Source organism: Odocoileus virginianus, chromosome 5 (assembly GCF_023699985.2).
Source record: "Odocoileus virginianus isolate 20LAN1187 ecotype Illinois chromosome 5, Ovbor_1.2, whole genome shotgun sequence".
Classification (NCBI taxonomy): Eukaryota; Metazoa; Chordata; class Mammalia; order Artiodactyla; family Cervidae; genus Odocoileus; species Odocoileus virginianus.
The window spans coordinates 1,386,867-1,400,839 of NC_069678.1; the positions used below are offsets into that span (position 1 = coordinate 1,386,867).

The following is a 13,973-nucleotide window of genomic DNA, read 5'->3' on the forward strand; positions in this document are numbered from 1 at the left end:
TTTTCATCCCACTTTCCACTACTCTCCTTCAGCAAACAGAGCAGGAAGGGTTTTTTAAGGTAAAGTAATCCATTTCACATTTCTAGGGGAAGTTTAATACTGTTTCTTTAGCCTCATTTCCTTGAGAGTAGAAAAGTTCAGGTTTCTTCTGTTTCCTTCCTTTAGTTAAATAAATACAAAGGCATTCACTCATTTCAGAGCCTTATTTAACTTGGAGTTTTAATACAATCATCAATAGACTGGTTCTCCTATAAGGGTAAAAAATATAAAGAGTTTTCCCTACTTTTCTCATTAATCTTTTAAGAATGAAACCAAATAATTAGTTTGGCCTTTGATACTTTTATTGGATAAGTAACAATTTTGTGTTTCAACTAAAATAGCTGAAATTCTAACACTTATATATAAAAAAGTACATGCTCCATGCTAGCACAAATGTTAATACAGTTTAACAGAACACAGTGCCATGAAGAAATGAAAACTTACAGCTTGTTTTGGTGGGGAAATAGGCCTAAAAGGATCTAGTGCCAAGGTACTGGATGTAACCGTGTTACTTCCTTCTTCATCTAAACTGTTATGAATCACTTTAATTTTTCTCAACAGCCCTAAGATCAAAACTTTAAGTGGTAAAAAGTAAACCTGCTTTTATTAATCAAATTGATCATACTTAGTGGAAACAGACAAATTCATGGTTTATAAAACATACCTGTATATACACATGCCTCTAAAGTTTACAGACTGAGAAGGGTATTTCAAAGCAATTATTTTGAAATCGCAAAAGGAAGCACTGTCTATTCATGTTATACACTAAAAACAAACCTACATGCATTTGCTAGACAATCATGAGTTCTCAAAGGGAACAAGGAAGTCGATTTGGTTCATGTACTTAACAACCATACTTTTCATTATTATTTTAGATCAAACATTTTCTGATGTTGCTGAACTTTTTATTTTATCCTTCCAGCTTTAGCAAGAAGAAAACAGTAAGATAAAGATTTTTATTTCTGGAATTTGGCTTTAAATAACAAAAAGGGAAAGTAATACAAAAAGAATTAGCATGTCACTTTATAAGTTTAATTACTCTCATTTGAAATCTGATAAAATTAGTATTATTAATGCTACAGTTTTATGTCTCTCTTCCACTTCCCATCCTTTGTTGGAAGCAAATTACAAACACTGATTTTTTATTTGGGAAATTTATCCTGGCTCATTGGCGATATGGGAAGAAGTTGAGGACTTACCTTCTGTCAATATACTACTTACAATCTATATGGTTGTCTTTTAATTGTAATAAAAATGATTTAACAAAGTTAATTGCTCCAAATGTCTAGTGACAAGGTGGCTTAAATCCATATTCCAAAATGCATTAAAACACAGAAACGATCACCCCACAGAAATTATTCTGCTGTCCTGGCCTGTTGACTCATTCCTTCTGTTTTTCTTATTTGGTTGCCTTATAGGAGGGCCATACTCCCAGCTACTTTTTTCTGCAGTACAAAAGGTAGAAGAATAAAAGCTCTCTGAGCTTCACCCCAATGAGAAATGAGAGAAAATTCTCTAAATGTTTGTGTCTCACAGGATATTAGTACCTGAAAAACAAAGCTAATTTCACTTATCACACCTCTAGTACCATTTCTACAAGGCAGGATGGAAAATGAACTCTAAAAGTGTGTGAGTCACTATATTCCTTCCCTATGCTCTACGAAGTTTGCCACACATCCTTGCACATTGGCTGTAGAATTACTAGTGAGACCCTAGTTGAAGAAGCAACTTGAGTTTTTCAGGGATGTGAAGATTCTGTGACTTAAAGAAAAAAAAAGAAAGAAAATGACCAATAAGTCAGAAAACAATAACTTGATCATATCAACAGGAACCAGAATTTTCTAATACTAGCTCAAAGAAAGCAAAGATATTAAATAACTGTTTCCTCTAGGGCTTATACTCCAAAGGGAAGTGATTTTAGGTAGGTCCTTTATTCCTCAATGAAAGGAGCAATTTGGGGTGTAATCTGATCTGTTTCTCCTTGACCTAATCAGAGGATTCTAGATCCAACTGAAGCAGAGAGAGGGAAGATGACTGAAGCAGAGAGAACTGAAATCAATTTTCTTGAACTATTCTGAAGCTATGAACCAAACTTCTCAACCAGACACTGGATTAGAAGTGTAAGCAAGCATAAAAGTGACAGGCCTTTTATAGAAATCTGCCACTGGGGTCATTATAAATGGTGCAAGTAGAATAAACTAAAGAACCTCCTCAGGAAAATTATGGCTTGGATCTACTACCCTATCCAGGTCAAGATTTTCTTGATCTTTCACAGATCTCTCACTGTACATAATGACAAAGACAAATCTTTTAAAAATACAAATGAGGAAGCAAAAGAAATGAAAATACTGCTGCTGTCCACAAATGAATTGGAGAGAAGTGGGTGTGGGAGAGGGCGGGAGGTGGGGGGGTAAGGATAAGAGTACACCTGATCAAAGTTAAAGGCTGACAATATTAAAACAGTCCCATCAGGCCTTTTCAAAAAAGTTACTATAACTTGACTAAATAGTTAAAAAGAGAACAACAGAAAAATGCTGATTTATACTAGGTATCATCAATTATCAGACTTCAATGATACAGTTTAATCCTGTAATAGTAAAGAGTTTAAAGGAAATATCTATCAAAAGGACTTCCATTTCACTCATTAAATAAATCTTCTTGGAGGTCCCTTTCAACTCTTTAGTTTCTAAAAACTATATAGACTTCAACTGCCCTGACCTCTTACAACCATTGCAACCAGAAAGGAAATATGTGAAAGACCAAATTTATCAATACAGATTTTTCTGAAGTTTAAGTTCTATGTTTCCAATTAAGCACAGTCTGAGTGAGAATTTAACTCCACTTTCTTTCACTTTTTTCCCCCTTCAAACACAAGGTTCTATAAGCACACAATGCTTTATCTAAAGTTATTGTAATATCGAACAACACCTGGCAAAGATAGAACATTTCAGTAAGAGAAGAGGTCTGTGCTCCTAAAGAGGGGATGGAATCTTATTATAGCATGCTAAATACAAGTATACGAATGAAGGGGCCAAAGCATCAACTATCTGCAGGATACAGAACAAAATTCATTAGAATCATATTCTCTGATAAGATGCCAAATTATCACACAAAGTTGTTAGACTGGCAAACTCTCCTCAGTTAGCACTGTTCGCAAGCCTTATTCCAACTATATAGACCATAAAGTCAGAACCAGATTTTAGTCACATCTATGGTATCAAGATCAAACTTCTAACTTCTGTGCCACTAAATCCCTTAACTTTCTAAAATGTTTCCTAAGGACCAATATCAAAGGTAAGTAACTACAGCCCAAGTTATTCCATCTTTTCACGATCCAAATCATGACTAGAGTTCACTTTCTATGTCCCCCTAATCTATGTATTTTGTTAATTTTTTGGTAGAAAGTTGGGTTTCTCATTATTCATTTCACTACCTTAACATTTCTAACATTTAGCAACTGTTCAAGATAACAAGGGAAATTCTTACTCTTGCAGGATGACAGAAACAGAAGTAGTAGCTTACCTAAATTACTATAATCACTATGACCCATTAGAAGCCAAATAACACCCATGGTTGAATCTTAACAGGAAACTTAGCACCACTGGTCTATTATTAAAAATAAAAAAAGTCATTTCCTAAATGCCTTGTAATCATATGACAGGCCAGTCTTTGGTGGGTTGATATTTCTACAGCTTCATTACCTGTTTACTTCTAGAATGTTACAAAAAGCTTTGTGCAGGAAAGGATCACTAAAAATTGGAAGACTAAGAAAAAATGGATGATTCGGCTTATACTTCCTATCTCCTTTATTAAATGACGCCTTTTCTCCTCAAAGCAAGCCCATTAAAACTGGAAAGCATGTCCATTTAAGAGGAAGCTTATGGCTACCAATCTTTTGCAAATTACTTAATCAGAGAATTCCAGGATGTTTCTCCAGGAAAATATTTCCTTCCCTGTCCACTTTAGAGTAACTGATGCTCTGTTACAGGTGTTGCTGAGGTTACAGAAATTCAGACAGAATTTAGAACGTAAACAAGCCGTGTCAGCACATGAATGTGAAGGAAGTAAAATGTCATGTAAAAAAATGGGAGGCAAAAAAGAAAACCATTGTGCTCTGCCTAGTTTAGAAAGGGTACTCAGTTACATTTATGGCGCTAAAGAGCCCCAATCCCTAGTTCCAAATTCCATGTTTAAAATCTGAAACCTCAGCTTCTAAGCTAGGAAAATTATATCCAGCAGAAATAACAAATCTCATGAGCTTGAAAAGCTCCAAAGTAACCTTGGTTAGTTATTTTTTATTGATATTTAAGATACAATTACATTGATATTTAAGATACCAGAAGTATAATCTAAAGGGCCCCCTTTCTTACTTCCGTCACGCTGCGATAACAAAACATTGAGACAATGACCAAAACCTAGAAAGATGTGTGACATTTCTTTCTAAACTATTCAAACACATCAAAGCCAGAAGCCTATCAGTTGTTTTAATAAGGAGAAATGCAAAAGCACTAAAAAATGAAAAATATAGTACTCCAACTAGTGCCACTACCAAATGAAAAAAATACAAGTAGGCTATTCTGACCATAATGAGTTATTTGGTGAAATACAGAACTTGAAAGGGGACATTACATTTGAAATTACCCTTTTATGTGGAGAATCCCGACCCTGAAAGACCTGGGAGCTTTCTTAAAGTTATGTTCTGACTAAATATTATATGCTTGGCTTAAAGAAAAAAAAATTAATGTAATTTAATCTGCATCTAATCTCTTTTCACTGTCATTCAATAATCAACTCTGAAACAATATTAGAGATAAAGGTTTACTATAAATGTTTTAACAGTCTTTGCCTCTGCTCTTTAACTTGGCCTTCCCAATACTTTCAGTCTACGACTGCAAGTCTTAGCTTTGATTACCTTCTAAGGATTATACCATTTCTGCAGAGTCATTCTTACAGACTCTCACTCTCTCTCTTATCTTGAACCTTTGATTAAAAAATTGCTCTCACTCAAAGAGCAGGAGTTGATCGAATGGCAAAAAAAAATACACACACATGCATTCATGACATGATATGGAATATATGAAATGGATTGTGAAAGTGGGGGAGGAATAAACTTTATTGGCCCATAGAAGGGATGAGGGAAAAGAAGGGGGGTGGTGAGCAAACTAAAATGGAATGATATTATAGTGTGCAAATATACCTTGTAACCTCCACCATTCAACTTAGAGACAGTTATGAACAGTGAAATACAGGTAGACTAAGTGAGTTTCACTTTGTAGGTGATGCTACTGGTACCAGTTCTATCATTAGTAAGTCACCGTTTAGTTCAGACAGGGCTCTCTGGTTAGTGCACACAAGGGTCTCCATCCCGGGCTGCAGTCTGACCCGCCAGTGCTCAGAAGCCATGCTCGTGACGAACTCGCACACTTTCCAGTTCCCCACCTCCAATGGCGGCCATGGTCTCCAGCCTGCTTAAGCGCTCCAGGCTTCTTCCGAGAACTTCTTCAAGCCGATTGCGTATCACCTGGGCCCCTTCTAGTTCCACCTGCAGAGTTCGGTCTCTCTCAGAGCTAATTAAACATGCCACACATGGAAGGAAAATGAATTAGCCATCAATGTAACGAGTCCATTGTTGTTGTTTAGTTGCTAAGTCATTTCCGACCCTTCTGTGACCACATAGACTGTAGCCCCCCAGGCTCTTCTGTCCATGGGATTTTCCAGGCAAGCATACTGGAGTGGGTTGCCATTTCCTTCTCCAGGGAACCTTCCGGACCCAGGGATCAAACCTGTGTCCCCTGCATTGTAGGCAGATTCTTTGCCACTGAACTACCAGGGAAGCCCATAATGAGTCCATAGATGCTTCCAAAGAGCCAACAGTGCCACTCTGAGCCATGAGACTCTAGGAGCCACATTTTACTGTGTCTCTCGAATACAATCAATGAACGTGGTCTTTGTTGTGGCCTGTGTCCACTGCTGGTAGACTAGCAAGGTCTGCTTTCTGTAAAGTTTGTCCCTTTATCCTAGATTCTGGGCCAATCTGACATAAAATTATAGTTCCTAATATTAGGTAACACCACTATAAGGTTACTAGGAGAAATTTCATTTTTTAACTGAACGTGTTAAGTTTCTGAAAAACCAAAACCAAGGAAAAACTAACTGCAAACTGAACTGATATTGAGCCAAGTAGGGTTGGTTGCTACTGAAGGTATATGTTTTATCATTTGTTAACCAAACTTTACAGTACTCTGAGAAAGAATCCAGTTCACAAAGAGCCAGAGATTCTTTAACAAGCAACACAAGTGGTCCTATTGTACCCTTCCTCTGCCTTCATTTTCTTGAAAGAGAAAGAAAACAAATTTAACACAACAATAAATTACAGAAAGCTGAATAGTAACAAAAATAAAAATTAGGAAAGAAATAAAGGGGCTAGGAGGGAGGGCAAAACAAGAAAAAAAATAAAGGGAATAGAAAATGTACCAGAAAGATAATAATACATATGACCAAAAATTAAGAGGTACAGGAAAACATATTCATCACGATGGCTATTGGTAATCCTGCAATAATTAGTAGCTATAACAACAAAAATTTTTCTTCAGTGACATTCAATGACTATCAGGGCCCTTTACAGTCCTACTCTTATTATTTTACTATAATGAAGCAGTCTTTAATAGGACAAGGAGCAAAGAAATGAAAGAAATATACAAGTTCTTACTACATGCAAGGTACTAATTGAGACAACTGACATGTATTCGTATTTGATCTTTGCAATAACTACATGAAACAGGCAGTATTCCTGACTTAGTTTAGACACTGAGGCTCAGAGGAATCCATAAAACAAATGACAAATTGGACCCCAGCAATGGTCCACTTTCTTTTTCTTCCCACTTTGTAAGCTGTAGGCATCTGCATGTGACGAGGAATAAAAGGAAAAACAGCATAGTTACTCTCTCACCTCTCTGGATGGGCATGGAACTTCACCAGACTGCTATAGAGCTGTCTCTCTGCCTGTAAGGCCTCATTGAGCCGACTCCGCTCATCTACCAGTCCTTCAAGCATCAGCAGCAGCTGAGGGGAAAAAGAAGTGAACCAGCACTCAAACAGAAACATGAAGCCACAGTTAATTCTGAGAAAGAGATCAAAAGAAAGTATCAGCAAGGACTATGACTCAAACAGCTTGCTATCTCATTACTGACTTAACCTGTCTATATAGTATGTACAGTTTTCAAGTCAATGCCATATTTGTCATAAAGTTTTTTATCTTTAAAACTCTATAAGGCAGAATTCAAATAGGGGAGGAAGAAGAAGAAAGAAGAAAACAAAGCCAGAAACACAGGAGACAGGCTAAGAGGGAGAAGGGGGAGACAACGAAAGGATAGGGGCAAGAGGGACATAGACAAGAGGACACACAAGTGCTTTTCATTCACTGAGTAAACATTTACTGGGCCCCTTCTCTGTGCCAGGTTCTAAGGACAAACTTACTATCTGGCTGGGGAAAAGACAGCCATCAGTCACAGGTGTCACTGTGAGCTACAGTAAAGTGCTCTAAAGAAGACGACCTATGATAATGCATGACCCGCAATCTGTCTAAGTGAACTGGTAGAGTTAAAGCCAGTTTGGAGTGAGATGAGTAGTCAGTGTCTAGAGACATGGTAACAGAGACACGGAGGAGTACAGGTAAACTGGTCTTTTGATTAATAACAAGTCTGGCATTCAAGAAAGGTCAGATCTGGGGCAGCAGTTACAGTGGAACCACATGTGCTATCAAACAGCAACTCTGGCTGCTACTGGCCACGGTGGGGAACTTGGGAGCCTAGATTCTTGATGAAATTCCAGCAACAGCCACCATCATAAGTAACTGACATCTTGTTCACTGTTTATTTTGCAGTAAAAATAAGGCCTGTACTCCAATAGCTTACTTGTTGTCTTCGGTTTCCGGATGTTTCCTGTCCTTGTGATTCTACTGAAGCAACTTTTTCCCGAAGAAGCAAGACTTCCTGGGTCAGGCGTTCCATAGCCGGGATGTCTTCAGGATCAACCAGCTGCATCTGCAGGTCCTAAAAGCCAAAAACACTAGTAATAAAAATAGTAATGAAAAAAAAATGCTATTCAGCAGAGAAACAAATGCTCTTGAAATAATCTACTATACATTAAATGGGATATTGATAAGCTGTGATAGTAACAACAGCTTCTCCATGAAATCTGAGCAACTCTGATATCAGTCAGAGAGAAAATGGTAACACCAAGAGGCTCAAACGAACAGTGCATCTAGAAGACATGCACCAGCACAGGGACTCCATGAATCCAAGTGCTGTTTAAAGGTGAAGGTATTCTGAGCTGGAATCATTTCCAAGAGTCTTTCAAAAGCGTTGAACGACCTTTATGAGGTCTTCCTTGATCTGTATGGTCCTGGTCAGGGACTCCATGTCCGCAGCCTGAACCTGCAGCTCTTGCTCCTGCATTGCCACCATGGACTGGAGTGCAGAGAGTTCCATCTGTGGAGAAAGAAACCCTGAAGTCAGTGGGCAGAGGAAACAGCGGGTGTCATGGTTACATTTGACACTGAAGCAGATGCTTTTCCATATCATATCATTATCAACCAGTAGTGCAAATAAAAACTAGAACATGAATAGTGAGTTACTGGATCAGATCCATAAACCACACCATGTGGTACCAAAGGATGTTTCACAGGAAGTTGTAATGTGGTTTTAATGATGTCCTCTACTTTTTGTTAGCACTACACAACATACCAAGTTGGTTTGATTTTTTAAATTTTTTTTTGGCTGTACTGCATGACATGTGGGATCTCAGGGAATTCCAGCAGCATTAGTCTTAATTGAGTATATGTGAGAGAAATAGGAACAACATAATGGCTAGGGTAAAACCGAAATTTTAGAAAAGGAGGGAAACTAGGGGAATTTTTTTAAACTCGTATTTTTAAAATGCCACACAGTTTCACATCCTCAAAACTTGAGTCATATAACATGATTCTGTTTGTAAGGAGAGATACAGTAATGAAAAGAAATACAGTAAGATAATTTCATCACAAATATGAACACAGGTTTTATATTATAGATCTAACTATGGGAAAGAGGTGGAACAAAAACTGAGGAGCTATATAGACTGGCCAACTAAACTTAATTTAGGAACCCATGACACTGTCTGATCTTCAAGTAGAGGCCATGGTGACATAAAGGTTTTTAGTTTCAGCCTGTAACCCTATACTGTGGCCCTAAAGCTTCCTCTCTCTGCATCCAAGTTGGACAAACAACTAGTATAGGGAGGCAGAAGGGGAAGGGATTCTGTAAGGCTGAGAGGCCTCTAAGAAAATGATGAAAACTGTCACTAGAAATAGAGCATATGGATGGGAAGAATTATCTGCTCCAGGAAAGGACTTCTGAGGAAGCATGCTGAGTCACAGAAGACCTGAGCTTAAATGGTAGCATTAGTATTTTATAGTCACATAACGATTCCCCTCCTTCACCTTTTAAAACAGTGTTTCAGCTTCTTCTTCTATAAAATAGGACAAACATTAACCTACTTTGCAGAGTTGTAAGTATTAGTGCTAATTTAAATGCCCAGTGCAGTGCATAACATATAGCAAGTTCTCAATAAACATTATGGATCTTTCTTGAATGTCTCTTGTTCTATGTTTCTAAAACTAATTTCATGGATCTGTCATAATTATAAGCAGAAATTATATAGCACTTCATTTTTTTCACAAGTCCTCTATAATTATCTTATTCCAGTTAGACATGGGTAAAGAAAACTGTGTTCTTTCAGCACTTAAAAAGTTTTAATAATCCTCATTTATAGAAACAAGAGCATCTTGGTGAGATAATGTAAATATAAAGCAATTTCTACTTTTCTCTAGAAAGAAAAAAGGCTCAACTTGCATTTGGACCCAGATATTATACTTGGAGAATTTCACTCTTTCCTTTTTTAAAAAAATTTTTAAAAAAATTTATTTACTTTTTTTTTTTTAATTTTTTTTTTTCCATTTATTTTTACCAGTTGGAGGCCAACCACTCTACATCACCACAGCAGCCCTTGTCATACATTGAAATGAACCAGCCATGGACCCACATGCATTCCCCATCCCGGTCCCCCCTCCCACCTCCCTCTCCACCCGGTCCCCCGGGGTCCCCCCAGTGCACCAGCCCCGAGCACCTGTCTCATGCACCCAACCTGCGCTGGTGATCCGCTTCACCCTAGATAATATACATGTTTCAATGCTGTTCTCCCGAAACATCCCACCCTCGCCCCCTCCCAGAGTCCACAAGTCAGTTCCACACATCCGAGTCTCCCTTTCTGTCCTGCACACAGGATCATCATTACCATCTCTCCAAACTCCACACACATGCGCCAGTACACTGCAATGGTCTCCATCCCTCTGGCCTACTTCGCTCCGTACAATGGGCTCCAGTTTCATCCATCCCACCAGAACCGATTCAAACGAATTCCCCCCAATGGCTGAGTAACATTCCATGGTGTACATGCACCACAGCCTCCCCATCCATTCGTCCGCTGATGGGCATCTGGGCCGCCTCCATGTCCTGGCTACCATAAACAGTGCTGCGATGAACACTGGGGTGCAGGTGTCTCTCCCAGATCTGGCCTCCCCGGTGTGCATGCCCAGAAGTGGGACCGCTGGGCCACAATTTATTTACTTTTAATTGGAGGATGATTGCTTTGCAATGTTGTGTTGGTTTCTATAATACATCAACATGAATCAGCCATAGGTACACATATGTTCTCTCCCTCTTGAATACTTAAAACTCTTTTGAAAAAAAAAAAAATAGGAACTTAGAAATTAGACTTAACTAGAAAACTCACCCGACTTTCTCTCTCTTTTTTAGCCATGAGCTCAAGTTCCTCTTTGGCATTACTCAGTTCTTTTTCCAGCCCTGCAACTGTATCCAAGTCTCCTAAAGATGAATACATAGTGCTAGTTATAAACAGTATCAACATAATATGATCTGTCCTGCCTTGTTTCTGAGGAATTTATTCTAAGATACAATCCAATAACAATGAAACATATATACACAGGATGTTCTTTGCAGCATTATTTGCAATAACAAAACACTGCAATCCATCTATAAGCCTATAAAAAGAAGATTGAATATGTATAGTATATCCACACAATGAAGTTCTATATATAGCTGTAGAAAAGAATGAGGAATATCTTTATGAAGGGATATGGAGTGATTTCTAAGATATTAAGTACAACAAGCTGTTTAGAAAAGAATACATCTACGGAGTATGTTTTCTGTTAGGAAAAGGGAACACATGCATGTTACATACACACATAGGATTAATCTGCTTACTTCTGTAAAAAGAAACACAGGAAGGATACCTCAGAAATGAAACCAGTTGCCTTCAGAGGATAAGTGAAAACAGGAGAGAAAGGACAGAGAAGTAGATGGGACTTCTGAGTACACTTTTCTATATTTTTGAGCTTTGAACAATTTTAATGTTTTATTATTAATGGGTAAAGTTAGTTCAGCAATAATGAGGAAGAAAAAGCCCAAACTGAATACTAACAAAAATGAATGAAACTAAACAGCAAATAGATAAGATAATCACCCAGAATACAACTTAAAAAATTAATCCAAATAATTTTTGAACCCAGTATTCAACTGTACATCCTCAGTTGGAAATATTCTAAGGATAATAAGAATTACAAAGAAATTTTAAACATTATTTAATAGATTTACTTTTGATAGTGGTACTCATATAGCCATTCTGAAACTATTTTTCTGTATTATGCAAATATATAGATGCAGTGATGTTATAGGTAACCAGGTTTCTCAATGTTGGGAGAAGGGAGATATAAATATAAAATGAGGGAGAGAAAGAACTTTTACTGTTAAACTGGAATTAGAGGAACCAGTATCAAAAGGTGATACACACACACATCCTTAGCTCTTTTCATTTAAAAGGCCCTAGAAGCAAAGGACATACCTGAAGTTATGAACTTGTGCCCAGGTATTAGTATATAAATGCCATTATGCAGTAAAAGGAACTAGAGAGCTCCCTGAAGTAATAGATAATTTCAGGGCTGAGGCAGGCAAAGAAAAATGTAATTATATAACCTCTTCTTGTGCCAGAAAGTATGGAAATAATCAAAAACTGATGAAGAATTACTGAAAGGACAGAGGAACAGTTTGAAGGGGCTCCAATTAGCCAAATCCCAGATAATTTGGTCATCAAGCAGAAGAATGACAGAAATGGATAATAGTTTTTTTAAAAAACAAACCACCCATTACTTCATACTGATATAAACAAACAAATGGAATAGAAAGGATAGGGAAAGGGCACCTCTTCTTTATACAAGAAGACACACTACTAAAGAAAGAAGGAAATTTAGAAACAGAAAATCAGTCTTCTAAACTACCAAAGTAACAGTGGGTACAAGCAAGCTTGAAGGATGCTAAAACCACTGGGTGAATAACTGTGGGAAAGCAGAACTATCAACACCTTAAGGTATTTGGGCAGATCACTTATCACTTATTAATTACAAAGCGGAAAACGAACCTTTACCATGGACATATCTGGTGGATACAACCTTAACCGAATGACTAAACTTAATATCACTCAGCATAACACAAGTAGATACCATGTGTTACTGAGGCATTGCACCAAGAAAGATATCACCCATGCAGCATTCTTGCCAAAGATGTTCAACTTGAATCTAACCATGAGGGGACAACCAGAGCCAAACTGAGGGTCATTAGCTGGCCCAGAGCTTTAAAAAATGCCAGTGTCAGAGAACAGACGTGTGGTTGCCAAGCGGGGATGGCGGAGGGTTGGATTGGGAATTAGGGGCTGGCAGGTGCAAACTATTATATACATAATGGATAAACAACAAGGTCCTACTGTATGGCAAAGGGAACTATATTCAATAACCTGTAATAAACCATAATGTGAAAGAATCTGATAAAGAATATATAGAACAGAATCACTTTGCTGTACACTGGGAACAAACCACAACATTATAAATCAACTACACTTGAAATTGAAAAAGGGGCTAATTGCAAACAAAAGACAAAAAAGGCTAGAAAATGGTTCTAGATCAAAGGAGACTAAAGAACCATGACAGTAGGGAGGGAAGAAAACAACCAGCAATCAAGAGTATTACAGGGACAACAGAAACCCTGAAAACAGACTGCACATCAGATACTGCTACTGCTGCTGCTAAGTCGCTTCAGTCGTGTCCAACTCTGTGCGACCCCATAGACGGCAGCCCACCAGGCTCCCCCGTCCCTGGGATTCTCCAGGCAAGCACATTAGATACTAGGACTATGTTAAAGCTACATTGACTGAACATGGTAATTGTAGTTATCCGGGAGATTGCCCTTGTTTAATGAAGTATTTAGGGATGAAGTGTCAGGATCTCTGTAATTTTTAAATGGTTCAGGAAAAACATTACACCTGTGTGCACATGCACATACATGCAAGAAATAATGCAAAAGTTGCAAAATGTTAACAGTTGGTGAATCTTAATAAAAATGTACTTGGGTATTCACTGTACTATTTTTGCCACTTTTATATAGGTTTGAAATTTACAAAATAAACTGGGGAAAGATGCTTTTTTAAAAAGGTAAATAGGGAGTAAATTAAACAAATCCAGCATCTTTACTCTTCGAATAGAATAGTTTCCCACTAAAAAATGATGACTTGCACAACTTACCTATGAATTCCACAATGTCCTATACTATAAAACAGACACAAAGTTTTTACATTCTGAAAATCATTTAAAAAACCGTAAGTTAATTCTTCAAGTCCACAACACTTCTATCAGCACTATAATCACCAAGTCACTAATCATGGCGAGCCCCCGTTTCTGTAACACTTCTCCAGATCCTAATATTTTGGTTTCTGAGACTAATCTAAGGCATTCATTTTGAGTTTTACTCACACCTCACATATAATTCAGT

The 13,973-nt window shown here is 37.7% G+C and overlaps 1 protein-coding gene across 1 annotated transcript in view; it reads right to left on the reverse strand.

Moving 5' to 3' along the window:
• LOC110151943 (myomegalin) overlaps positions 1-13,973 on the reverse strand; it is a 235,849-nt gene that overhangs the window by 49,569 nt on the left and 172,307 nt on the right. Inside the window, 5 exon segments of the mRNA XM_070467223.1 lie at positions 5,479-5,606; positions 6,989-7,101; positions 7,953-8,090; positions 8,412-8,528; positions 10,870-10,961. Coding sequence (XP_070323324.1) covers positions 5,479-5,606; positions 6,989-7,101; positions 7,953-8,090; positions 8,412-8,528; positions 10,870-10,961 — 588 coding nt within the window.